The 27,815-nt window shown below is 50.0% G+C and overlaps 1 protein-coding gene across 2 annotated transcripts in view; it reads right to left on the bottom strand.

The window, feature by feature from the left end:
* The window catches only part of SMAD3 (SMAD family member 3), a 109,762-nt gene extending 82,202 nt beyond the window's left edge, over positions 1 to 27,560 (bottom strand). For both annotated transcript variants that reach the window (XM_081290304.1, XM_081290303.1), the window contains exon 1: positions 27,216 to 27,560. In XM_081290304.1, the coding sequence (XP_081146430.1) occupies positions 27,216 to 27,421 (206 nt within the window). In that variant the 5' untranslated portion in view covers positions 27,422 to 27,560. The remainder of the gene's footprint in view (positions 1 to 27,215) is intronic.
* Between the last annotated feature and the right edge of the window lie 255 nt (positions 27,561 to 27,815).

Raw genomic sequence — 27,815 nt, forward strand, 5'->3', positions numbered from 1 at the left:
CCAGGGTGCAACAAAAATGGGGACCCTCAGTGCAAAAAAAGCAGGAGAAAGTACCCTGGTACTAAAACATAAAGCTCTTCCTCTTACCTAAGCCTCTCTTAACTTGTCATGGTGGTTTTCATTTGCTATTTAATATCATTTTAAGAAAATAAAATTTGAATTATTTCCATAAATTTACCATTCAGACCATGTGATACCAGCTTTAAATGCAAAACCAGGAGCATTCAACTAGTAGGTGGAAATGACACAGACTGCACTCTGCAGCCCGGACATACACAGGTGTCCTGTGACTTACCACATCCCCCTCCCTCTGCCATTTTCCTTCACTTCTTCCCATGCCCACAGTCTACCTCGGTTCTCAGGCACTCTGGGCAGCCCTATCTTTCCCTCGCCTTCCATGTTGTCATCTTCAGCATAAGAGGTGGCTAATACCAGGAAGTAACCAGTGAGAAGGGAGATGATGGGGTTCCTGGGTCGTCGACATTTCTTAGAAAGCCACGGCCCTCTCTCCATATCCAAAACAAGTTCAAATGAAAAGCATGGGGCCTTCGGGGCCCCCACCCACTTGGTCGGAGCTGTGATGTCTTATCTAGCACTCACTTTGACTCTGCTCTGCTCCCCCACATCGTGGGACTGGCAGACATCTATGCTTATGGGCAATGAGAACACCATGTGTGAAGGAGGCAGAAAGGGACAGGGGACACATATGTGGTGGCCTCAGTGGATCTCCCTCCTGAAACATTGGCTCAGAGATAAAATTAGTAAGAGATTCTAGATGGTAGTAACAGCACGGAGCCAGGCACACCCTCATGCCATCCACACACTCCCACACTGTGCTGCGCTTGCCAGCCTGGTCCATCAAAAGCCAAGTGGGCTCAGAACCTCAGATCAGGGGTTCTGGAACCTCTATATGCTGGAAAATGGCTCCAATACTAATAGGCAAAAAGGACCCAAGTGAAATGCTTACCCCGTCCAGTACCCATGGACTACAAGCCTTCGCTGGCCTTCTTTAACCTGCCTGAGGCTGCCATACTGAGTGACGGCTCTCTCCCCAAGCAGTAAAGCAGGATAGGTGAGCAAGCAGTCATCCTTTAAGCCGATTATCACTAAGGGGAAGGAGGAAGAGACCAACCATTGACCAGCTCTCAGGCAGGTGACAAACATGAGTAAGGAATTGTACACACATTAACTCCATCTTCCAACAACACTAACAGACAGGTACTATTATCCCCATTTTCCTGCTAGAGAAACTCTTCTCTGAGACTCAGAGAAGATATGTGACTTGCCCAAGGCCTACCCAGCCAGCTCAAGCTGGCTTCTCTGGACCCATCTCCACCCACCAAGCCCCCCCTCCAGGCACCCCTAAATGCCTATAAAGCAGATCTCAGGTAATTATGACCCTCCGATGGTCTCTGGCTACATGAGAAGCACTGTGTGGATTATGTTAAAGGCTTAGGTCCTGCCTCTGCACGGTTATTTAGTCAGTGGGACCTGCTGGAGCAGGCCCTGGGCTCTGTGTTATCACAGCTGCCCTGCCCTGCCACAGCCCTCTCCTCAGGGCAGCAATTCTGAGCAGAGTCTGACAGCAAGATGGTTTAGTGCTGAGTCTGCCTCAGACAGCGAACAGGTAAACACCCTTGCTGTGTGCAGGTGGAGCCTCTGGGATGGAGGGGAATGGCAGGACCCCAAACGCAGGACAAATGGGAGCAGAGGTCACTCTTGCCCCAGGGATCCTCCTCCTATCTTGGTTACCTACAGCAGCCAGAGGCTGGAACCCAGTTGCAACCCAAATGGTGAAAATGCCCAGAAGAGGCTGAGGCTGGCCTTGCATGGCCTTTTGCCCCAGGGGCCACCTGTACAGGCTGCCTCAGGGGGTCCTACTGCCTGGCTGAAGACCCATCCAAACGGACGGAAAAGGGCTTGGAACACTGCGAGGCGCTGGTCTGGGAAGCACACAAGAGCCCTGGGCTCAGATTCCTCGCCCGAGTCACCCTAGGAAACCATTGGCCTTCTCTGAGCCTTGGTTTCCTCAACCACAAACTGGAAACAACTCTGAGCAGAGAAGACCCTAGTCACCTCAGCAATGTGTGCAGTAGGGTGGTGGGAAGTCCTCCCAGTGGTCCAAGAGGCTGCCAGAGGCAGGAAGACAAGAACAGCTGGCTGCCTCTGGCTGCTGTAGGTAACCAGCCTCCCCCCACGCCCCCTGAGAAAGATCACACTTCATAGACCCAACCTGCCCCCACCAGTCAACAAGAGCATTTACCCAGTTCCTCTTTCCCCTCTCAGAGCAGCAGTACTGTGGCGGCTCAGAGGCAAAGCAGCTCTGTCTGCCCCCCAGGACTGGGCATGCTCACATGCTTCCTCTTAAACTACGTGAGTCTTGGTGACTTCTTGTCAGATCCCTGCTTGACAGGGCTGCTGAGAGGACTGAGAGAGAAGGGTGTGAAAAGCCCAGGTGGTGTCTTCTCCCAGGCACTGGTGGCCGTGCCTGCCTTCATGGTCCAACACAGACCAAGACCCTGTGCTCCGGGGTGGAGTGGGAGGCTCACAGAGAAGGCAAGTCTGGACCCAGGCCGGAGAAGTGGTGTGAACCCTAACGACTTTCTATTCAGGGGACCCACAGGGCAGTTTCATGTCAACCACCCCATCTGAACTGCACCCTGGTCAGTGAGAGGGGGCCAGGCCGAGGTCTGACAGGTAAGTCCAGTGTGCCTCAGAAAGCTTATGTGATGAGCCTCAGAACACTCCGCCGGCACAGGCTGCCAGGGGCCCTGGTTCTGGATCTTTCCCTTCAACCAAGTTGCCAGACACAAGCGACAAGGCAGCGGTACCCATAGAGTGGAGAAGGGAAGTCTGATGACAGAAAGCAAATTCTAGTCCAGTATTCCTCCTCAGAGCAGGCTACCAGCCTCCAAGTGTCCACCACTGCTTTGGAGAGCTCTGGCATGGGGACCAATTTCCTACGGCCCAGAGATGACTGCTACTGCCTGCTGTTGCCACACTTCCTTCCCCAAAGCTCCAAAAGACCCAACACATATGGAACATCGAGCCTGTTGCAGCGTTTACTCCTCAAAGCAAACTCGTGGTTTGATATTTTTAGCTCTTTAACAAAAGGAAAGATGAAGCCCAGCAGGAAAGTAAGAGCAAGCGCGAGGCCTGGCCTGAGAGATGTGCGGCCTGCAGTCCTGCTCTGCTCCCCCGCTGCTCTGGATGATCCCCACCAGCAGCACCACCACATCCTGTCTCAAAACAACCGAGGTTCTCCAACACTGATGTGCAGCAGCAGCCCTCAGAGCAAGTGCAAAATGCAGGTGGCTGGGTCCACCCCAGGGTTTCTGGCCCAAGAGGCCTGGGGTGGGACTGAGACTGCACCTCGAACAAGTGCCCCAGGGAGGCTGATCGAGATCTGCCCGCCAGGAAGCGCACTTTGACAATTGCCAACTGATAACCAAAAGTACCCGCCCAACAGTGGGGGACTGTCTAGGTTAAGTGTGGTGCATCCACTTGATGAAATAGCTGTATAATTATGAAGACCAGAGCAAAGTGCTCAGAGCAGCAGCAGTTTAGAGCATCAAGTTTGTAGCTCGTGCTGGTCCTGGTCCAGTCTGCCCTCTGATCCATCCTCCTTTCCCTGTGCTATGCTCTGTGGGCCCCCGCCTGACCCCTGACTTTCTAGCCCCCGCGTGGAAGGGTATGGGCCTTTGTAGAAGCAGCTGCATCTGCTCTAGACAGGCCCACGGTGACCCCAACCCTGGGCACTGGGAACAACACCTCTTCCCTTTGTCCCTCCAGTATAAAGGTGGTAATGTCCTCCCACTAAGCTCTGGGTCACCTCGCCTGCCCATGTTTGGCTTCTCAGCTTCTTTATCTCCTGTGCAACCAAGGCCCCATATTAAATTCCCTCTGTGGTAAATACTTGATGCTGTTCCTGCTTTCCCGGTCGGACTCTGACTAAAAAATATATCTGATTTCAGCAACGCAAAAATGCTTGTGTGAACGGACACTTACAGAAGGCAATGTACGAGAATTTTAAGAGGTAAAATTATGAAGGGTTTCTTCCTCAAAAACTCTTGGAGGAGTGCTGGGTATCTATTATTATTAACACATAAAACTCACCCCAGGTATGCAAGTTAAGGGAAAGCAGAGACGAGGCTTTATGAGGAAAAAGTCGGAGAGCTGTGACTTCAAGACAACAAACCTAAGAAAACCAACCCCTGTACTTTCATTTCTAAAAACACCTTATTTTGGAGAAACCATGGCCATAGCCACAATGACACCAGCAGTTCCCCCTGAAAGCATGGGGTGGTTATCTGGGGCGAGTGACTCACTTGCTGAAGAGGTCACATAGCATATCACACTGGCTCCTCGGCACCCAGTGGGGGCAGGTTATCAACCAGCCCCCAGCCCCCAGCCCTGTGCGACACCAGAGGCGGATCCCTCACATCTGCAGGGATCTGTCATAAGAGATGGGCCAGAGACCTCTGGGGGGCAGGAATAGTAAATGAGGATGTTCAAAGAAGAGAAGGGGGCTGGCTGGCAGTGTGGCTTAGTGGTTGAGCAGTTGCTGAGCTTATGCAAGGCCCTGGGGTCCGTCCTCAGCACCACCAAAAAAAAAAAAAAAAAAAAGAGAGAGAGAGAGAGAGAGAAAGTAAGAGGGCTTTGGTCAGCCAGGTCCACCTATCATCATGACAGCCACGTGTGTACTGGGTGCCCTGGGGGAAAGAATTAGCATCTTCTACGTAACCCCTTTCCCTTCTTTGTCCACCATTTTGAGGGGTTTTCCCTCCCATGGGCAAAGTTAAAAGGAACATACTCCATGAAACCAGATGGTAACAATATAATAAATTCTAGTGGCTTCCTACATGGGAACTCGAAGGGCCCTGAAGGAAATCACCTCCTCCACTGAGCTGGGTGGCAGGTAACCAAGTGCTCAAGAAGGCGCTTGGCCAGGGACCAAGTGCAGTTTGATGGTCTGTTTATAAGATTTGAGTCTGACAACACCACAGACCAGGAGGCCGCTGCTGTGAGTTCCTTTGAAACCCAAGCCAAGGCAGATTGGGAGCTGGGGAGAAACACCAAGGCGGGGTGCTGGGAAGGATGGAGGAGCCCCGAGGGCTTCCAGGGAAACAGTCTTCTTTCTAAAACCTGAGGGGAAGAGCTCAGCCTCTGAACAGCGCTCACCAGCAGGCGCACGTGGAAAACCAGGGCTCCCCAAGCCAGCACCAGGAAGTGCTCCCCACCCTGCACCTCCCAGCCATTCTTGTTCCCCAGGACGCTGACATCAGGCCCTGACACTCTCACCCCGGGTGCCAGCCTGCTCTACCTCACAAGACAATGATCTGCTTAGGGGAAATGCTCTTGGCCAGGCTGTCAAGAATAAAAAAAAAGACAGTCCAGATTCAAGTGAAACCCATATATGCAAAAATATAAAATAAAAAATCCCAGGTATAGACCTGGTTGTAACTCGGATTTTGCCACTAATTCACCACAGGCTCTTGGACAAGTCTCTGCACCCCTCAGGCCCTATTTCCCATCTGTCAATGACAGGGTTAGACTAGGCCACCTGTCAAGTCACGGTGAACATATGCCATCACCTGTCTTGAGACAGACTCCTCCAGAGCTCCTGAAGAAGATATGAGCACACCCCTACTTTGAGGTTCAAAGAACTGAAGCAACTATCTTAAGAGTCAGAGCTACTAAGTAGCAAAGTTGAGATGTTCAACAAAATCTGACTCCAGACTCCTTTATCTTTCAAGTACACCAAGAGGCACCACGATTCTAAGTGTGGCCCTCCTTCGGAGTACACCAGTCAGTCATGTGAGATAGGAAGGCCCCACCCTGAGCAAGGGGAACCCCCCTTCCATCAGCTCTCTGGGGGCCTGTCACCACCTCCTCAGGTGCCACACTTGGCCACTCCTCCCTGGCTCCCATGTGAGGCAGAGAATGCACAAGACAGCCCTTTGGGAGAAAGTGACCCTGGGGAACAGAAACCCATGTGGCTTCAGAAGCAACGACAGCAAACCACCGCTGATGGCTCTCATACCACTGAGTGCTCCATGCGTCTCTGCTTCCCCGTCCACAGCACCCAGCTGAGGCCACCTGCTGACCACTGAGCTGCTTCCTGGCTGTGGACCCTGGGTCAAATCTCTACCCTCCAGTTCTCCACTTGCTCACCAAGACTACCACCTACTTCCAAAAACCGTCACGGAGAAGAAAGGGAATCACGTGTAGAAACGTGCTTCATAAACTGTAAAGTGCTGTACACAGGAAAGGTGGTGGTGTTTCCCCTTGTTCCAGGGAACTGAAAAAGAATCCAGTATTTTCCAAGAGATATAAAGGGAACATACACAGTATTCCTTTTTTTTTTTTTTTCTTTTGAGGCAACAGAGTGTTGTCAAAGAATTCTGTGGAACAGAAGGACTGGCCTCAGGCCCTGCTCCTCCCCTAACTCTAAGGGACCACTCACCCTGTCCCCGCCCAAGGCTGCTGTGAAGACACACAGTGGGAAAGTGCTCCGTGCACCACAGTGCGCTACACGTCAACCCGCTGTGAGGCTGAGGACGATGACAGGATGGCCCAGATAGAAGATCATTGACTTACTTCCTGGCTATTCAAAAATGACCAAGAAGCTCAAGAAATAAATGGAAGGGAAAAAAACAGAAAAGATTGCTCACTGCAAAGCCCCAAGGTAGCAAAGGTGGTCCACAGGGAGGGTAGGCAGTGGGTTCCCAGGGTACTCCTCCTTCTGCCTGCTGGGGTCCCCTAGTGTGCCCTCTTCAGATCTAACAACCCAAACCAGCCACACACACCCTTTAAAAAACCCAATTTGTGGGCTGGGGCTCAGTGGTAAAGCGCCTGCTTGCGTGCGCGAGGCACTGGGTTCAACCACATAAAAATAAATAACGATACTGTGTGCCATCTACAACCCAAATTTGAGTCCAATTTGCAAGCGAAAGCTGCTGGGTACACCTCCTGCAGTCTGCAATGCTTACTTTATGTCAAATGCTTTCTTTGGGGTCTCACACGGACTCTCATCCTAGTGCTGAGGGCCCCTCCCTTCTGGGCTCACTGGGCCATCTTTGTCCGAGAAAGGTCACCATGACCAAGATCTGAGGTCAGCCCTACCCAGCCCACATACTCTGGGCGGCAGGAAGCTGCTCCCTTCTTACCCAGAGTGTTTCTCCCTGGGGCTGGTTGGCTCTGAAATCAGCTTCCTAGCAAGCAAGCTCAAAGTGGGGTGAAAAAGCAGCAAAGCCCCGCCGTGTTTCCTCTGCTGCCACTGATCAGCTCTGCTGCTTTTGGGCCCCTACCCTGCTTACACGCCTCCCCTGTCCACGTGTTTTCACACTTGCTGTTGCAAATGGGGCCTCCACCAACTCTCGCCCCAGGGTGTCCATGGTGGGCTGCCCCAGCTCTGACTCACCTGCCTCACCTTCCCTAACCAACAGCGGAGCTAACAAAGAACAGCAGTGAGCTCACCGAGTCCATCAAGAACACCCCTTAGCATCGACCAACCCTAAACCCATCCTCCAAGTCACTGGCTCCCAGGAGAGTGGGTCCAAAGTCAGGGGCTCCCAGCACCCACACAGGTGAACAGGGAACAGGGTAAACCAACCCTAGGTCACAGTTCCACCACCAGGAGCTCCCCTTGCCACCAAGGTGATAATGAGACATAAACTAACAAATGCATGTGCTCTTCTCCTCCAGCCCAAGGTTTCTATTTTTATCCTTCTCCAGGAGCTGGAGTAATCAAGTCTGAGCTGTCAATCAACTGGGCAGGAGAAACTGCAAGAACCTGGTCTACACCCTGGCCTCCAAAGGGGTGGCTGGCATCCCAGCAAGATGATCTCAAAGCACAGAGACCATAAACACAAAATTAAAAGGTAAAGTAAAAAGGGAGGAGATGTTTACTGGAAACTTGAATTCTGTTGCCCAGAAAATATAGGGCTCTTTTTAAACACACACAAACATACACACATATATAAATGCCTCTGCCACCCACCTTAAGAAGTATTACTTTGCTCTATATATGGCTTTCTTATCTGCCCCTGATTACCCTCAGCTCGTGACCGGGAAACCAGGAATAATTACCCCACAGAGAAATGACAGCCTTCACCACCTTAGGGCCTAGCAAAGCTAGTCCTGCATTTACTGATGATCACTGTCCCGGGGCACACTTGAGTATTCTGATGCACAGAAAACACTGCCACTGCTTCAAGGATGCCAGGGAGCTCCTGCAACCGAGGACATAATAGGTCCGTGGTATCTCTGGGTACAGAGAGAAAAGACTTTCCAACTGAAATCATGCAGGAAATTAAAGTTTGCAGGTGGCAAATATTAAAGCAGAGATCTGGCAAAGATGGCTCCACTCATACCCAGCCAAAGGGGGAAAAAAAGCTAGAGAAACATGTACTCCTGAAAGGAGGAAAGCTTCACGAATACAAGAATGTTAAAGTCTTTGTTGCTAGCAATGAGGTGTCCACCAAGGCTGCTCGCCAGAGACAACTGGCATCGTGTGAGAAGGGCACAGACAGGCACAACTTGCAAATGGGGCCTGTGCATCTTGCTTTTGCTAGCTCCGGTCCAGGTTCCTTGATACATCTTGTCCCATCCCACTCCCTGTGGTTTCTGAATCCCTAGAACACTCACCGTGTGGCTGCAGCACAAAAGGCCTCATTACTACCATCTGACACTGGTGTACTCAAACCTTCAGGACTCCATGCTTTCTGGGGCAGGAGCTACACTTGCCCTTTCTCCAAGGGCCTTGCTCAGCTTCCTAAATGCTGAACTGACAGCTTCCCTCAAAAAAAAAAAAAAAAAAAAAAAAAAAAAAAATATATATATATATATATATATATATATATATATATATATATATATATCTCAACCTAGTCAGATTGAAGTGTCTACACCTGCATTGCCAAGCATGCCTTTTGCAAAGCTTCTCACCAGCCCCTTCTTCTGTGAAACCCCTTGAGGTTCATCAGGCTTGACAAGTTCTCTTCCCTGCAGCTCATTCCACAATTAAGTGTCCACCTCTGCATTCCTCTTATCCAAAGAAGTCCACCCCTCTACCTGGATGAGAGATTATTTTAACCCACTGCCCTTTACTGGTTTGGCCTCTTGCGTTAACGTTTAATCCCAGCAGCTGTGCCCATCAGATCTCTTAGGCTAGAGGCATGATTCTCTGCAGGAAACCAAGAACAACTAGACATGAACAGGACTGTGTAGATGAAGTGGCAGAACACGGCCGACCCAAGACAGAGGCCCTTTCACCAGTGTGTCAGGGAACAACATATACTCCCGCACCCTGCAGCCCCTAGGACCCACCAGCATGCTGCCAGGGATCTGACACTAAGGAATGCCAGGGCTGGCTAAGGCCTCTTATTTAAGTTTCATGAAAAAAGTGTGTGGGGGGTGGGGTATAATGGCCTGTTCAATCCTCTCCTGCTCCACCCACTGGCTCTACCCGACTCCTTACTCTTGAGTTTCCTGAGCAGAAATAACCAACTACAGACGGGCCCACTACTTCAAAGATGCTGAGAAACCACTGACCCAGAGATATGAGAGAACTAGAGCTCTAAACCTCAGGGCAACTCCTCACCAATGGCAGCTGCCATTACAAAATCAACCCACATCCAGAACCCAGGACTTGCTGTGTGCATGTGCTTTTTATTTTCCTAGCCAACACTACCATTTTCCACCTGAAACACATGCCAGTCCCTTCAGACTGAACCATGGCTTTACATAAGCATCCACAGCTGTGGCTCTGGGGCCTAGATACACCCCAGAATCACCTGGGAAAATTCAAAAGTACTGACTTCCCAGCCCCCACCTGTAGAAATTCTGAATTAACTGGCCTGAGATATAGTCTGAGCACCAGAATTTTTATAAGCAGCCAGGGTTGAGAACCTTCTGGGGTGACTCCAACAACCAATTGTGAACCATAGGAAGAAGCCACCACAGCTTACTTTGAACCCCAAACTTCTATCCTGTCCTCAACTGCAGGCCCCAATTTTCTAGTCCCTGAGTGACTGTACTGTGATTCTGAAACTATCAGAATGAGTAACAGGGTTGTTTCTTTGAATGCAAGTGCAGGAATTTGAACGCTAGGGTGGAAGAAACTTTAAAATCCTGCTAAGCCAACGCCTTCAGTTTGCAGAAGAGGAAGACAGAGGCTGGGTGGCAGAGTGACTCACTGGGGGTCACAAAGCTGGTGCACCAGGGGCCAGACCTCTAATTCTCTCTTTCCCATCAAAAGGGGCCCCTCTGGTGACAGATACCAGACAAAAACAACCTGGAAGGACTGGCCATTGCTTGCTTCCGGGTGTGCTCTCGGGGATCACCCTCCAGCTGCCTGATCTCTGAATGGCTGTCTCCTCGTTGGCCTTAAAATGCCTGCAGGTAAAGATGATGCTGCTCGTTCAAGATTCCTTAGCACACCGGTCAGATCGCAATCCTCAAAGGCTATACCAGCCGGCTGGCTGAGGTTCCTGGAAAAAGCCATTAGCAGAGAGAGGCTAACCCAGTTTTGAAAGGGCACTCTGTTGAGCTGCAGGTCTGAGAGACCAAAGCCAGTAGCAGATTCTGGTTTCTTGTGGATCAGAGAGAGCTGATTATTGGTTTCGAAATCTCTAACCAACCTGTGAACACGTTTTCCTTCCTTCCTGTACTTTTATGGGGGCACAGTGGCAACACAGCTGGTGCTTGGCGGTCCAAGAGACCTGCGCTCGGAGCTAGAAAAGCATTGCCTTTCTTCTGCAGCCCTGTGTCAGTTTTCAGGTGCAGCCTCATTTACCATGAGGACAGAGGGGTGCGTGACCTTCCAAATCAAGAACACACTTGCAGCTCCTGGACCATGGGGTGACACATTCTCCACCACCACCAAAACGATAGCTGCTCAGTGAAGTCTGATGAATTATACAATGACTAGGATGCAGTAAGAAACTTCTCGAAGCAGCACGTCCAACAAAAACTTAGAAGAGGTCCCTGGGAAAACATGTCATGGAGAAAACAGAAAGGCAAGGAGCCAAGGAGGAGAGCTCAGAGGGGGGCCTCCTCTGAACTAATAGAACTAACACAAAACTGTGAGGTTTGTGCTTTTTTTGTTTTTTGTACCAGGGATCAAACTCAGGGATATTTAGTCACTGAGCCACACCCCAGCCCTTTTTTATATTTTTACTTAGAGAAAGGGCCTCGCTAAGTTGCTGAGACTGGCTTTGAACTCACCATCTCCTGCCTCAGCCTCCCCAGCTGCTAGGGTCACAGGAAGCGCCACCGCACCTGGCCAAGGTTCACTCTTCAAGCTTGTCATTCTGCAGATGGAGACCAACACTCAGGAAGTTAAGGTGACTTTCCCAAAGTCACAGAGCCTATCTCCACAAGCGAGTGCCAAGGGTCCTCAGTCTCACCAGGAGAACAGGACACTAAGCTCACAGCCTCTGTTGTGTCCACTTGCTGACTCAGCACTATATTGAACCTGGGGGCTCTGATAAGGATGAAGATGACCAGAGCAGCGTGGGAGGTAGAATAAGGAGAGATGGTACAAGTTCAATTTCAGGTGTTGCAGGGATATTCAGGTCTTGATGTCTGGAGCTGAGGGCCTCTAGCTCTGAAGAACTTCAGACCTGGAAGTCTCCCTGACGGTGGTCACAAATAAAACCAGAGAGAGCTCTGACCTGCACTTCCAACTTAGGCCAGCTGGGTAGAACAATGCGCAGCATGTGGTTCCATTTTCTCATCACCGAAGTGGAAAGCAGATAGCAAAAAGTAAAAACACGGTGGCCAAACGGTGACATTCAAAAAGATCCCTGGATCAAAGCCCTTTTGTGAAGAGTGTTATTTCACCCTCCTAACCACTTCCCACACGAACCCCAGTAAGGCACCGTGCAGCCCACAAGACAGAGAGAAATATGACCACACTTCCCTCTCATAAACAGCCCACGGTAAACGTCTGAGACCACTGGTCCACAGCGTGGTTACGCCAAGGGTTGGGGGCTCCTCGCATGGGTCCTCCAGTGTCCCACATGCAGACACTTCCTCTCAGTGGGAAGCCTGCACCATTAACTTTAGAACCGAGGCTGATCAAATAGGAACCAGCCTCCCACTGGGTCAACTTACTGGGTTTCACACCCAGGCTCACCTGGCCACCGCTCCTGGAACCCTGAGAATTTCCAAGGAAAGGAGCCGTTTGGCTTCCAGACACATGCCCTCTGTGCCGGATGGTGCTAGGGGGGTAGGAGGGCAACCTCACAGGTCTATTAACGTGTACAGGCCCCACCCCACGCATCTGCCAACCCCACCTTCTGGATTTGGTAGTAGGGACTCTCATTTTAAATAATCAAAGCAAAAACGCAACTCTTACACTCGAGCAAGGAAAAACAGGCCAACCTCAAACGAACTTCTTTAGCTTTGAGATGCTCTCTGGGGTCCCAAGTTATCCCATTCAATATAAATAGGAAAATAAACCGTGAGGCCTTGCCCAGGCTCTGTTTGCTCAGAATTGGGATGAAAGGGCATTGGCAGTCCTGAAGTTAGCTGTCAGCTCCCTGGGACAAGAAGATGCCAAGGTCCCCATGCCAGCCTGCAAGACGGCGCCCTCAGGAAATGGCAGAGCCCTCCTAGGAACGTCAGCACTTTGTTTCTAAGCGGCACTCATGCATAGAATTTTTATTTTTTCATGGGCATGCTTTCAGAGAACGCATCCTGCAGATTCAAAGCAAGTGAGAGGCACCAAGGCATTAAACGTGAAATTAACCTGTGTAAGCTTCTGAAGCTAGAATACACAGAAACCTTCAGAAAATTCCCCTGGGGGAAGGAGGCTCTTAGCTCTGCACCCTGCCCCCCTCCAGACTCAGGGGGAGGTTTTTTTCATCTTCATTTTGTCAACAGGAAAATAAAATGGGCAGAGAGGTGGAGACAGAAACCTAAACTGTTTGAAAAGTCCTGGCGTGGGTCACAAAATGTGTGGTCCTCAGACCTCATCAGAGGCCCCCAGAGTCCCCTCTGTGATTCTCACTTCTGCCTGTCTCCCTGAGACGTAATTTAACACCTCTTCCAAAGCTGCCAAAGCCACCAGACTGCTAGAATCTACCCATTAGATGCTCCAACACAGTTACATAATTGTCTCTCCACCTCGAATGACTACAAGCCACATGAGGGCGGGAACTGCATCTGGCTTTTGGAGACAGCCTCACCAAGCGGAGGCACTGGTATACGCTAAGGAGTCTGGCTGGGAGAAGAGAACAAATGACAGGTGTTAATTAAAATTACCTAGCACCACACTAGAACCCTAATGGGTTAAAGAAATATCTGGGTCCTTGATTTCAAGAGGTTTTTGACAATCCACTACTTCTGCCATGGACTGCATGTGACAGGACGCTGCCCAATGACATCTCTATCGTTGATCTTTCTTGCTGGATAGAGACTCCCAAGGAGAAGCAGCCTCTTTCTGCCCTTGGCTGCAACTGCTTAAAGAGGTTATATCTGCAATAGCCGTGGCCATCTGTGGACCGCAAAGAAACCAGATTGAAAACAAAAAGCCATCGAGTTAGAAATGGCAGAGCAGGAAGAAGGAAGGTTCCCGAGACCCTCCGACACTTGAATCCTCCCTGCCTTGAATTCTTTTTTTTTAAATTTTTTAGTTGCCAATGGATTTTTCACTTTATTTGTTTATTTCTATGTGGTGCTGAGGATGGAACCCCGGGCCTCACACGTGCCAGGCAAGCACTCTACCATTGAGCCACCACCCCAGTCCCCCTGCCTCGAATTCTTATGGGACAGAACAGCCCCCACATGGAGACCTGTTTGTTCACTGGGTTTCAGAGGACTTTCAGCCCAAAGCATCTTGTTATGGTGAGTCTGGCCCCTGACCCAGAATGTGCCCTGGGAGGGGCCTAGTGACTTACTGTGTAACCCAGGCGGGAGGGGACATGGGCCTCAGCTTCTGGAAAGAGGAGAGCTATGGTAAAAGGACAGGAAATGTGAAAGCAGATTCTAGTCTTGCCCATAGGATGGCATAGTGGTCCTCTAGAGATGCTGGGGATCCGTTTCCATGGTGGCTCTCCAATAAACAGGGACAAAAGCAATGAGTACCCTATGGCCAAACTGCCCCCTCAACCACCACCACAGGTGTCCTGTGTCAGGAAAGGGGAAATGAACACTGTTTTATATGAGACCTGGAGAGGCACCCAGGTGAATGACAGGTGGCAGCATCAGCTGAAGGTCTCCAAGCAGATGCCGAGCTCGGTTTGTTTTACTTTTCTCTTTTCTCGGCCTGTCACCATTACTCTGTTACCTCAGCTGCTCTCCTCTGAGCTCAGCAAACCAGGCCTCACCTGGGGCCACAGCTGGCCATAGCTGGCCTTCAGACCTCCAGGCCCTCTGCAGACTTGCAAAGCATCATGTGGGGCAAGGGAAGGATGAGGTCCGGACAACTGCAAAAACCAACCCTGAAAGCACCACGCAGCAGCGAACCAGCGCTGCCTCCACACGCCCTCCACAGAACTCAGCTGGCACAGGGGCTTGTTCAGGCCACGTGCTCACTCCACGAGCCTGGCACAGTCCGTGCATTTACCACAATCACAGAGAAAGACAGGCATCCTCACCACCTCGAAAAAATTCTTGAGTAAAAAGATTATCCACTAAACTTTCACCACTCCCAACCAAGAGTATATCTGAGGCCTCAGCTCAGATGCAACATAGGAACCAGAGAGGTCAGCCCCCAGAAGTCTCTGCTCCTGGCCATTTAACATCATCCGGGTTACACTGGGCCTAGTGGCATCTCCCAGGTTTCAAAGGGACAGAGCCTGATGAGGGTACAGACATCCCCTATATGCACCCACTTCCACCCCCACCTCTCTTCAATCCGTAACAGCCAAATTCCCCTCCCTCTGGCTGCAATCAATTAAGCTCTGTGCTGACTTCACCATGTCGGATCATCCTTAAGGTCTCATCCTGTTTTAAAATATGATGTTGCCAACTTGCTGCAGGACCTCAGGTCAGTCCCTTCACCTGGAATAGCAGTCACTAATGCACACCATCCCTCCACTGGAGCCATAATCTGGAAACCGGCAGATCTGGCTCTCCCTGTTCCTGCGCTCAGGGTCACGGTCACTGGTGCAGAGACAGGGGCGGAGAACCACTCACCCAGGTTTGCCTGCACAGCCCAGGTTTATGCATACCGTCGGACCATAATTATTAATGGTGTTGCCCTTTTCGTTCTTAGAAATGTCCTGAGTAGTTTTTTTTTAATTATATAGCCACTCTAGATTCTAGGAGGTAAATCCATCTCTGACCCTTCTCCTAGGCCTAAAGCAACTTTTCCGAATCATCTGAACCTTGTTTCTCTTGTTTACAAAATAAGGAGAGAGAGGCAAGTTTCATATAAGGATGAGAGTGGTCTTTTTCTCAGTTTGCTGTGGAGACCGAGGGCAGAAAACAGGACTGAGCTCCAGAGATCTGAGTGCAAAATCCCAATCCATCACTGACACCCTCACAGCTTCAGTACACAGGACAGCACACCTTCCCAGAGGACTGTAGAGGTACCCTGCTGTCTGGCGTACTGCCAGCACTCAGTCCAGGCAGAACATCCCAGGATCACCCTCAGAAGGAGCCTAGATGACATGCCGAAGGCCAGAACCACCAACCCTGACATATTCTGACTCAAACTCTTGATCAAGACAAGAGCAACAGCCCAGCTGCGCTTCCAAGGCAAGGTGCTGGAACATGCATGCACTGGTTCATACCCTATCCAAGCTGTGCGCTCTAATTTTCTCTAAGGTCTCTGTGAAATCTGGGCGTTCACTTAGAACCTTAAGTCTATCACTGCCAGCAAGGGTTTTGAGCCACACTAGAGAGATGGGCTTCACAAAGTATCAGAGGTGACACTGATTAACACTTTGCACCTTGAAAAACACTTTTCATACACAGTTGATCTAAATAATCAATTTCAACAAGCCTAGGGAGAGAGGTTTTATATTCTCCATTTTACTCAGGAGGAAAGGGAGGAGTTGAGGGAGTGGGCCACTATCACGAGTGCTGTCAGTGGGGAATAGGGATGGGAACCCAGGGTGCTCCTCTGCCAAGCGCCAGCTTCATCTCACTTTTAGTAGCAGGCTCCTCGCAATGGTCCCGAGAATGGTCCATGTACTAGAACCTGTGCGTGGATACAAAACTCCATCGTTTAAAAACCCATCAACTTAGATGATCAAAAAAAAAAAAGGACTTTAAACAGATAAGGTCAATTGTACACAATGTCTACATGGTCAAGATGACCTGTTAGTTCTCAATGACAAGAATAAATGAACAACACTGATCTAAGCAAACTATTTTACTCTCTTATTAAAGAATATAAGGTTTCTAACACACCGATACCATTTCATGCGCCTGCTGCAGTGGAGACGGCAACAGGAAAGCCTGGCCTAGGGAGTCACCCAGGAAGAAATGGAGACACTGGGCAGCCACTGGGCCTTACCCAGGGAGACCCCAAGAGGGGCTCAGCTCCCCCTCTGGAGTCTTTGCTTAGGGACAGCAGGTACCAGAGGAAGCCCAGCAACATTCCACTTCACTTCCCAAGGAATCCATGACGTGAGTCACTGGAGAACACCTGAACACTCGGCTCCCAGAGCCCTCCTGGCTGAACAACGCGTCTCCTCTCCTGACAGCCAACACACACTGTTTTCAACGTGGTCCAGACAGAGCCTAAAACTGTCCGCATGGTGGTGTAAGGGATTATGACTCTGACCTGGATAACTCGGGCAGGAACCCTGCTGTTACTGGCCATGGGGCCCGGGGCGGAAACGGAATAGGAACAGGACAGAGGCTTTCGCCACGCCACGCCACTCCCCCACTTTAAAATCTGCCGGAGGCTGACAGAGCAAGGTCCAGAGGCCAAGCCTGGCCGACCAAGGGCTTGGCAACAACCTTCTCCCTTCCTCGCCGGCCACTCCCTCTTCTATGCTCTGGCCACCCTGAACTGCTCTGCTGTCCCCAGACAATAGGCCTTCCCAGCTCCGTCTGGCCTGCTCTCTCTGCAGCCTCCCACGCTTCTGTCCATCCTTCAAGACCCCACTGCTGTATCACCTCCTCTCTGAAATCTTCTGACACCCCCAGGATGGCTGCTCCTCCTCTGGGTTCCCGAATAACACGGTTTGACCTTTACTGGACTGTCTCTGCAAGGGGCTGAGCAACTGTGCTGGTTACTGGTGTCCCCTTTACCTCTAGGCATTTCAGAGACAGGGCTTCATTTGTGTCCCTTGAGGCCGAGCCCAAAGTCAGTGCTCCGTAAATGTTTCCTTCACACAAATGCTCAGTCCGTGTTTGGCTCTCTGCTCCACTTTTTGGAGGGGCAACTGCAGTAGGGGGCACCTGCTCCTGGACCTGCATTTCATTCCCTTGGCCTGAGCTCAGGGTGAGGGTGATCAACTCCTGCAGATATTTCCATAATGCTATCCATCCCATGGTGCCACCTGGGCCAGGCCTCAGTTATGGCCACACAATGGAATGGATAGTGCTAACAGTAGGTTTGCCACTACCATCGGTGGGCCCCAGAGCGAGGAGCCATGCAGGCCTGCATCCTGTGTCACATTTCAAATACAGAGACTGAGGGAACAAACTGTGAGCTGGAATGTGTCCCAGCAACCTACCTTGACAGGTCCCTTAATGTGACCTAGAAGACCAGGTTTGAACTTGGAATTCTCTGATCCCTTGGCTTCACAGTGGAATGGGGAGGCCTAGGAAGCAGTAGCCCTGGGTGTCAACCTACCCCACCACCATCTTCTACCTTGGGGGCCTCACGAACACCAACTGGGTTCCCCAGGACATAAGTCCAAGATCCAGCTGATCCCTCCACCAGGCCCCTGCACCTCTTGCCCAGCCTACAAGCCCACGGGTGTACCCACTGTCCATGGCAGACACCATCTGACCTCAGACAGATGGACCTGAGGAAGAGGCCCAGGTAGAACTTAGAAGCAGACACTGGAGCAGCCAACTGAAGGGTCAGAGCCCTGGATACAGTCTGGACAGAGGAGATACATGTTTGAGATGGGCCTGTCCCTTGGCCCTACACAACTCCTTGCCCCATGAAGAGAAGTCCAGCCAAGAGGAGAGACAAGGCATGGCTTCCTAGGCTCACACAGCTCTAGGGACAGTCAAAGGTCCCACCATTCAGGTCCAAGACACTGAGGAGACATGTATGTCTACAGCTGACCCTTCTCACTCAACAGCCCAAACCAGGGAGGCAGTACTTCAGGGAGAGCCGGAACTGCCTCCCAACTGGGCCTCCAGAAAACACCAGCAACAATAAACATCACACACTTCCACACACTTACGGGCAGCTATCGGTGACCAGCGCATGAGTCACGGCCTTTCTGCTTCAGGATCTTGCCCATCCCCCGCCCCAGCAGCACTGATTCATCAAAGTCTGTTTTCAGTACTATTATTTTTAGTCGGCCAAACAATTTTAAAAATGGCAGCAGAGAAGGTGAGGGGGGAAGGCAGAAGCACAAAGAATATGAATTATTTGTCTTTCAACAGCCCTAAGTCAACAAGCGTGGCCATTACTTTTGGGGTACATTGGAAGTTCAGTCCCTCACTGCATAAACTGAGGTCCTCCAAATGGTGAGCCCTGAGCACAAGGGGCTGGAGGGGCCCCCTACTGGAGCTGATTGACACCATAAATCCAGTTTCCCCCTTGAAAGGGAAAATGGGCATTTATTGAACACCTACTATGTGCTCTGAGCTACAAATACTAAGTACTTGATCTCTTTTATCTCATTCAGGTTGATTTATATGGGGCAGGTGGTTCCAACCCCATTTTACAGAAGGGGAAACCAGACTCAGTAAGTTGATGTTCTGAGGCCACCACATGCCTCGTAGACTCAAAGGGACCACTCTTTCCGCGTTAGTGTGCACTACTTCCTGTCTTCCTCTCCCCGCTGCTCCCCAGGTGGTAACACGTGAAGAACCTGTATGGAGAGAGGGAAATGGCTACACACCAAATTTAAAGGGGTAACAGAACACAATCAAACCCACCTGCCCGCCCACCCGTGTAGAGAAGTGAAATGCACCTGGAGTCTGCATCCACTGAGGCTGGGGGAGTTTACAGCAGACAAGAAAGAAGCAGAAGGAAAAATCCAATGTCGATCATCAGCTCAGCACTCAGCCTCTCGTAACTACTCAAAAAGTCCTTTCTGGATCCATTACTCCACATTTGGGTTTAGCCCAGAGGTGATTTTTTAAGGAAAAAATGCCTTTTGGCATTTTTGAGCTGTGACAGCGTAAAAACAGACCTTTAAAAAACACACACCCAGAAAGCATTACTATTTTCAAAAGTCTGGTTTTCAAAAAGAAATGATGGTGGCCCCTGCAAACTACTACTCGGCCGGCAGGGCAGCCGGTGACAACGCTCAGCCATAAAAGCCATGGGGCGATCCCTCTGCAGGTTTCCCATATGCAGTGTTTCTTCAACAATATTCGAGCCCTCACCACCCTCAAAACACTCAAGAGAAACCCTCGCCAGCCCTGAGAGCCACGTGACCAAGAGCAAGCGGCTGGCGGAAGAAACTCACTTTTCATTTCCCAGCTGGGGTTTCAACTTGTAACCTCCATGCTGCCTGACAAAGGCTCGTGCTTACGCAATCCACTGTAGTCTTTCTTTATATAGATGTTTGAAAATAAATAAAGGAAGCTTCCCGGGTAAACGCTGACATATGAGCAAACATTTTCTACAGGTATCCTCTATAATGCCCACCTCTTCCATATCACCATTTTTAGGCATCTGTGGTCATTAGTTTAAGAAAACTTCCTGCTCTGAGAATAGCTGAAAATAGCCACAAAGGAAGAAAAACTGCTCTTGGCATCTTAAGCCACGCAGCCTCCACGTCTTTATCCTTGGGGTCAGTTATTTTCATATTCCTTTGTAGTTAAATTTCACTGTTAGACTCCCGGGGTAGGAAGAAGTAGGGAAAACAACCCAAATTAAAGACTGAATTACAGTTTTGTTATTTTCATTTATATAAATGGACACCAGGCAAAGAGGGTCTTGGAACACGAATATTTAAGATCTCTGGTTCACTGATTAACTGGTCGCATGCAAACAGAAGTGTCCAGAATGCTTACATGAAAATCAAGTCAGAACTAGAAGAGCCTTCCAGGAGAGCTCAGCCAGTCTGTCTTCCAGTTGAGAAGATCAGAGGCCCAGAAAAGTTACGTGACTTGCCCCAGTTCACACAAAACAGAGCTAGGTCTAGAACTTACCCATCTCTTCTGACAACTGCCTCCAAAATAATCCCCCCAAAACCTTGCTTATTAGTAATTTTTCTTTGATAACATTTATGGGGAGGAAAAAAAAAAACACTGCTGAGTAAACTTTAGCAGAGTCCAGAATTAGCCAAACTTCTTAATTAATAGGCTTCTACTGTGTTTTCATTTTAAACTGAGTCTCTCTGTCAAAACATCGTGCTGCAGTGTGCCACTGTGCCAGGCTGCTGTGGACAGCAGGGGCCTCTGATCATCAGCAGCAGATAGTGGCACTGTGCTGTGGATTTGTTGTTTCTCAAACTGTTAATTAAGTCAAAACAGAAAATTATATTTTACACACACACACACACACACACACACAGAGTTACCTTTGTCAGGAGTCCATAAACAGCAGAGCTTGGGGGGATTTGGTCTCTTAACACCAAGAAAACATTATTTACAAATTAGCTCAAGCCTGAACACACCCAGCATTATTACAACTCCAAAGAACCGGTGTTCACTAGCCAGTGAACTAGAGGCTATGGAAGGGCAGGGATGGCATCTGCCTCATTCACTGTTTTGTCCCTGTTTCCCAGTGCAGGGGGTCAGTACAGGGCAGGTACACTAAAGGCAAGGGTTTGCAGTAATATATTACTTTTTACTTCAAAGAGGAAACATTTAACCAGTGCATTAAGATACAGCCCCCAGGTCACACTAGCCTTTCCATGCAAGTGACAAGGTAACATTCACAAGAGTGAATTGAACAAGGTCTTTGGATCTTCTTTGTTCTAAAACTTGGAACTGATTAAAATTAAAAACCAAACTTCTGTGGGTTGGGCTTAGCAAGACAGCTTCCATGTATTTCCAGGAACTATTGTGTTTGAAGATGCTATAGGAGGATTTGAACACCTTCTGTTGCTCCTGGCCCAGGAGCTTGTCAGGGGGCAACAGAAGAGCACAGCTCTCCTCAGGGAGGAGCTGTCTGGCCCACACAGCACCAACGACTGACTGTATCTGCAAACGGCTGCTAAGCTCCAGGGACTCCGGCAGACCAGGCCACCTGCACTAGGAGCCTCCTGGGCAGGGCTCCTTCCAGCCAGCCAGCCCTATCAAATATGAGCTAGGAGGAAGGAATGGAGTTGTTTTCTTGTTTTGCTTCTAAGCAGTCAATACAGCAAAGGAGACAAGGGCAAAACTTAATTAGAAGTATTCATGAGCTTGGTTAGGAAAGCTGCATTCCAACCTCACAGAACTTAATGCACGGACAGGGGGGCTAGCCAGGAGGTAGGGAAGGCAGAGGAAGGTTAACAGGAGAATCCTGTTTATTTCATAAGGGAGCTCTCACAGAATAATAGCTATACAGTACATCATAAGCATTAAAACTGTCTAATAAATTAACGAATAGAAATTCATGGTCATTCAGTCCATTAAATCATGTTAATTTTATTTCCATTATAATAACACAGAAATCACAAATTTACACTATTAAACCAATGTTTATTTTTTAAAAATTCATTTTAATTGGGTTCCTGATGTGATCATCGAAAACCAAATTCTCTAGATTTCACCAACTTCTTGTATTTCTCATCAAAACTCAATGACCATTGTATTCATCAACTTTTTTCTTCAATTAAAAATGATCATTTAAAACTAAATTCTTGCAAAGGATTTTTAAAAAACCTATCGCTAAAAGTTCTTATGTCCATTCAGAAACTCAGGCTTAGAAAGCTTATTTTCATGAAATGTTAACTAAAGAAATAAAATGCTAGGCCACTTCCAAATTGAAATGCTGAGCCTCCACAACCATCTGCAAGTTGTGAACTTCCTACTGATACTCTATCATATTTGGAGCTCAGCTATCTCAAGGCCCTCCTCCCACCCATTCAGGGAACCTGAATTTCAGGTTTGCAGTAATATATTACTTTTTACTTCAAAGAGGAAACATTTAACAGTGCAGTAAGATACAGCCCCCAGGTCACACTAGCCTTTCCATGCAAGTGACAAGGTAACATTCACAGTAGCACTCAGTTTAGTAAAAGGCAAAAGTTAAACATATCCCTTTTCTTGTAGGCAGATTCTCCCCATGGACCAAAAAGTTTCCATGATCATCATTCTGGTCCTCTTCTTGGTTTCCCATCACACACGGACTTGCCGCCTCTCTACACCCCCTCCCTCCATAAATAACTGTGTGTCTCCCTACTGTTTGGTACTCCATGTGTCCCTTGGCTGCCACTCCTGTCCTATATATTGGGGCAAGTCTGCCTCCAGCCCTAAACAGGAGCTCCTTGAGCACAGGACCCCTGCTTGGTCATCACAGAAGGAAGCAGATACAAGACTGAACAATTCCATCATGAATGAGCGATACAGACAGAAGCCTAAATATTCACCTCTCTCCAGCTCTCTAGTTTACAAACCACCTCCACAGGCTTTATCTCCTCCTGATTGTACAGGTTCAGACAGGAAGGCATTAAGCGAATCCCTAAATCCACGCAGATAGTAAAACAGATGGCAGTCATCACTTTATTTTCTACCACAGTGACTTCTACAACATTTAAAAGATGCATCCTAGCCCCCTTCTCCCCCAAATCCCTCCATACCAGATCTCACATTTCTTCTGATTGCTGGGAATACAAAAGAAATAGCAATTCACTCAAATGATGTCCTATTCACGTTTCCCTTACTGAAGTATAAAGCTCTCCACAAGAAGGGACCTTCTCAAATGTATCTCCGCCTCCTCCCCTGGGGCCTGTAGTATTGACCCAGACATGACAGAGGTCCAATAAATATCAATCAATCAACCAAATCTAGCCCTGTAACATCCGATGGGAGCAAGACACTGTGTGTGACACGCTTCAGCCCACACGTTCACCTCCCAGGTGTAAGCAGAAAGGACAAGGACATTCCAAGTGGCTCCTAGGTTCAGCCACAGATCAGGATCAGCCCCCTAGTCAGCTTCTCATTGTCCTGCAGGTCCTCCTCTCCCCAGGCCCCACGTGGAGTAGCCCTCACCAAGGTTAGCGAGTCAGAGCAAGAGGAGGATGGATGGCCTGGCCTCCCTGGAGGCTGCAAGTGGGCTTACGGCCAGCGGTTCACACTGGAGGTGGGAGGATCAAGATGCGGAGAGAGCTGAAAGGTACTGAAGAGGGCATCTCAGCAGCCTTGGTAACTGGTCTGTGCTAGAACCCTGAGAAAAGAGTATTGAAGATGAATCTCTTTTCCCCTCTCCCCCAGGCAAAAGGAGTTTGCAAAATCCTAGGAGATAACAGGAGACTATACTCAAAGATCAGGTGCACAGACAGGGAAGAGATGCTATGTGTGACACCAGTATTTGGTTCACTTTTCTCCCTTCTGTCTCTGGGCTTAACACTGACACAAGGAAATAAAAACTCCCTTTCAAACAAACAGTGCTCCAACACCTGAGCTATATCCCCAGCCCCCTTTTTTTTTTCTTTCTTTTTTTTTTTTCTATTTTGAGACAAGGTCTTGATAAGTTGCCCACACTGACCTCCAACTTTGCAATCCTCCTGCCTCAGCCTCCTGAGTAGCTGGGATCACAGGCATGCCCCATTGTGCACAGCCACTACAACTTGTCAGTGTGCATGAGAAAAGGAGGTTTAGGTGTGCTCAACTCCTTATGACTGACCTAACATTCTCTCAGTGGCAAGTGCTTCAACCCATTCCTTATGAACTTGGGAGGAGACACCTGCAGCTTCCACCAGGTCCTTGAGCCTGTGCCCAAGTTCTGCCCATCCACCAAGTTCAGTATCCTGACAGCTACTTTGTGCTATATCTAAGAGCCAACCTCCTCCACTTTGCTGGCCCATCTTTGTGACAGTCTTTAGCCTATATGCCAGTTAAGTCTGCACCACTGACACTGTCCTGATCACTAAAATGGCTCAAGCTGGGGGAATAGAGAAAACCGATTCAGTCCGAAGTATCCAGCTATAATTGTCAAATGTTGCTGCTGCTACTCACAATTCCATATTAGCCAAAATCTGCCTGTCATAATCTCTTTATACTAAGGGCTCCTTAAACCCCAGAGTCCAGATCTTGCAGAGTGTTCTGAAATACCCTGTGCCCCATCCCACACACAGGGGGATGACTAAGTTAAACATTTTCCTTTGTCTACTTTCCAAAGCCCCAGTTCTCAAAGTCAGCATGAAGACAGCAATGTGACAATACTGCAACCTATGGGGCTTGGCAGACATATAAATATGGCTTGTGGTTTTCTATCCATGACCAAGATGGCAGCAGCTGTTGCCAGGGAGATGAGGTGATCCCAGTGACTTGGGCGAAAAATCCAGGGTTGGGGCCAATGAGGTGGCTCATGCCTGTAATTCTGGCGGCTCAGGAGGCTGAGACAGGAGGACTGTGAATTCTGCCTCAGCAATGGTGAGGCACTTAGCAATTCAGTGAGACCCTGTCTCTAAATAAAATACAAAACAAGGCTGGGGATGTGGCTCAGTGGTCAAGTGGTCCTGAGTTCAATCCCCAGTACCAAAAAAAAAAAAAAAAAAAAAAAAAATCCAGGGATGAAAATTTATTTTGTCTGGATCTACCCAAGTAATAGGGTTTCTCTGAAAAGATTTTATACACACAAACACACGCGCGCGCGCGCGCACACACACACACACACACACACACACACACTTAGGTCTGAGGGATATGGCTCAGTGGCAGAGCTCTTGTCTTCTTGTCTATTTTATGCAAGGCCCTGGGTTCCCAGCACTGCAAATTAAAACAACAACAACAACAACAAAAAAAAAAAACTCCTTTAGCATTAGGTCCTCTCCAGGTAGGGAGAAGATGCCCCAGTCCTAAGTCAGGAGAAGGCCAGGGGGCAGGCCTGCTGGAATTCTCAGAATCCTTCCAAGAGTTCACATGCCTCAGGCTATGGAAGAGAGAAAGGCAGGCCACAGCAACCCCCCACTCCCAGCAGGAGGCAAACTTTTACCCAGGCAAGGTGTCTCTCCAAGCTGTCATCAGCGCAGTGGCTAAAGTATCACCTTCCCAGCAGAGACACCACCTACCCCAGGCCTAGGGTGCTTAAGCACTCAGCAGGGAATGCTGCTCAGAATGTCAAAAGTCTAGAGCAGCCTGGGGTCCCAAGGAGCACCTCAGTCAGAATGCCACGTCTGCCAGGCCCAGCCTTCTCACCTCCCTCCTCCAAAGTTCTCTCTACTTTAAAAACAAGATCGTCTTCGCCTGCATTATCTATTTTCTGGAGCTCATTTTTTTTTCTTTTGGCCTTTCTTCCAGGACCTCATAAAACCATGTGAAAGCGCTTTGTAAATTGTGAAACACTTTCCACAGCTGTGTGTTTTATAATTGATACCACTTTTTCTCTGTTTCAATGCATGAAGAATTTGTCCTCAATGCACACAGGCAGATTAGGAGTAGGCAGCTTTTACAGACCCCCTTCTCAGATGGAGAGGTATCAACTCACACACTCCAACCTCCCCAGCCCCACCAAAAGAATAAAGAATTAAGAACCAGACCTGGGACCAAAACCCAAATTTCTCTGACCATCACATCACCTCCTCTGAAGTCAATTCTGGCTCCTGATCACTCGCCCAGGGCGCACTCCCCAGACAGCACACCACCTTCCCTCCCCCCTTTATTGACTGGATCCACCCAGTTTTTTTAAAAAAAACTATTTTTTAAGTCAGCATTCCCACCATATGTGGCATTTATTTCCAGGGAAGGCCAGCCCTGGGTTCCCACGGACAGATGTTGCTTTGTGCCTGCCTGAAACGGCTGGCAGCTTTTGCACAGCTGCCCCAAGCAGGTGGCCAAGGATGGAGTCTACCCCTGGCCCAGAAGAGAGAAGGACAATCCCTGCCAAACTCAGGCCTGAGGAGTCCTCTATTCATCCTTCTGCAGCCGGGGACCCCCAAGAAACCCACCCCCACCCAACCGCACATTCTCTGTCTCCCCACCTTGGTTCAGAATCAGACTTCAACGGGACTGAGAGGCAGGAGCAGGAGATCAAGGTACCCCGGCCCCGATGCCCTGCCAGGCACAGCTAAGCTCAGGAAGGCCCTGAGAGTGGAGAGAAGTCACTGACCCCTTCTATCAGCCATCTGTGAGCTCCAGCTCGATCTAGCTAGCGCGATGGAAGCATAAAGGAGGTCCGGACAGATGGCAAAGCGCTTTAGGAAGGAGGGCTGTACAGGAATGCGAGGGCCCAAGCGAGGCCCGCACTGGGGCATGTTTTGTTATCAGTCGGACGCTAGCCTCTTCTATCGATATGCAATCTCAGACTAAAAAGAAGGCAAAAAGTCAGAAGTGAGGTGGGAAGTGGGGGAGAAGACCCTATTTTCTGCCACTTGTCTTTCCCACTTGAAAGTCAGAGCTCTGTGCTGTAACTAAAGTGCGTGCATGCACAGGGGGCGGGAGACTGGCACAACCGAGTCTAAAAATACTCGATAAAAATGCTAATCCCGAAGGCAAAGAAAGAACGAAGAAGGAATCTGTCAATCACCAGGCTCCCGCTCCTCACCCACAGCCCCAGCTGTACCGACTGCATTCCTGTAGAGGAAAGAAGTGGGGGGACAGCACTGAAGAAAAGAAAGGGAGAGACACCACCACCTCCACGAGAGCGGGCCGCCGCGGGGCGGGAGGAGGCGGCGGAGGAGGGGCTCGGCCCGCGGAGCCGAACAAAGCGGGCTTCAACTTGGAGCCCGCAGCTCCAGGAATGGGGGACCAATCCCAGAAGCACCCCCTTTTCCGGAGGGGAAAACGAATGTGAAGTCTAGAAATCAAAGTGCCGCGTGGAAGCCCTAGGCTCCCAATCTTGGCAAATCCAGAGAAGGTTTTGTTTGGGGTCTCTCCGCTCTCTCCCTGGCCGCACTCACAAGCCCCCCCTTATACACATACACACACGCACTCCTTCTCTTTCTAGCCCAGCCGGGCCGGCCCCCGCCGCACCAGGGGGCAGGGCCGGCGCTTCCCCCTGGTCCTCCAGGGGCCCCCACCTGGGGATGGTGATGCACTTGGTGTTGACGTTCTGCGTGGTGATGGCCTTCTCCAGTTCATCCAGCTGCCCCGTCTTCTTAAGCTTCTTGACCAAGCTCTTGACCGCCTTCTCGCACCACTTCTCCTCCTGCCCGTTCTGCTCGCCTTTCTTCCAGCCCAGCAGGCGCTTCACGATCGGCGGGGTGAAGGGCAGGATGGACGACATGGTTGGGGAGGGAACGCAGGCGGAGAGGGGCGCCCCCGGCGGGGCTGAGAGCGGCGGGACGCCGGGGGCGCGGAGCCTGGGGCCGGCCGCGCAGCCCAAACTTCGCCTCAACTCTCGGCGAACTTGCCGGTGCGCCGGGCCGGGCCGCGGCGTTGCAGCCTGCGGGTCTCGGCGCGCGGCCCTGCGCCCGAGCGGCTCCCGCGACGAGGAGAAAAGCTGCGCGGGGCGGACGAGCCGGCGGACGGCAGCGGCGCGGGATCCAGAAGGCCCCAATCGCGGGGCGGAGGCGGCGGCCGCGAGGCTCGGAGTGGCAGCAGAAAGTTTGGGTTTCCGCACGGAGTGGCTGTTTGGGTGCCGCCTCCGGGAAGGAAAGTCCAGCCCCCAGCCAAACTTT

The sequence above is a fragment of the Spermophilus citellus genome, assembly GCF_964194105.1.
Source record: "Spermophilus citellus genome assembly, chromosome: 4".
NCBI lineage: Eukaryota > Metazoa > Chordata > Mammalia > Rodentia > Sciuridae > Spermophilus > Spermophilus citellus.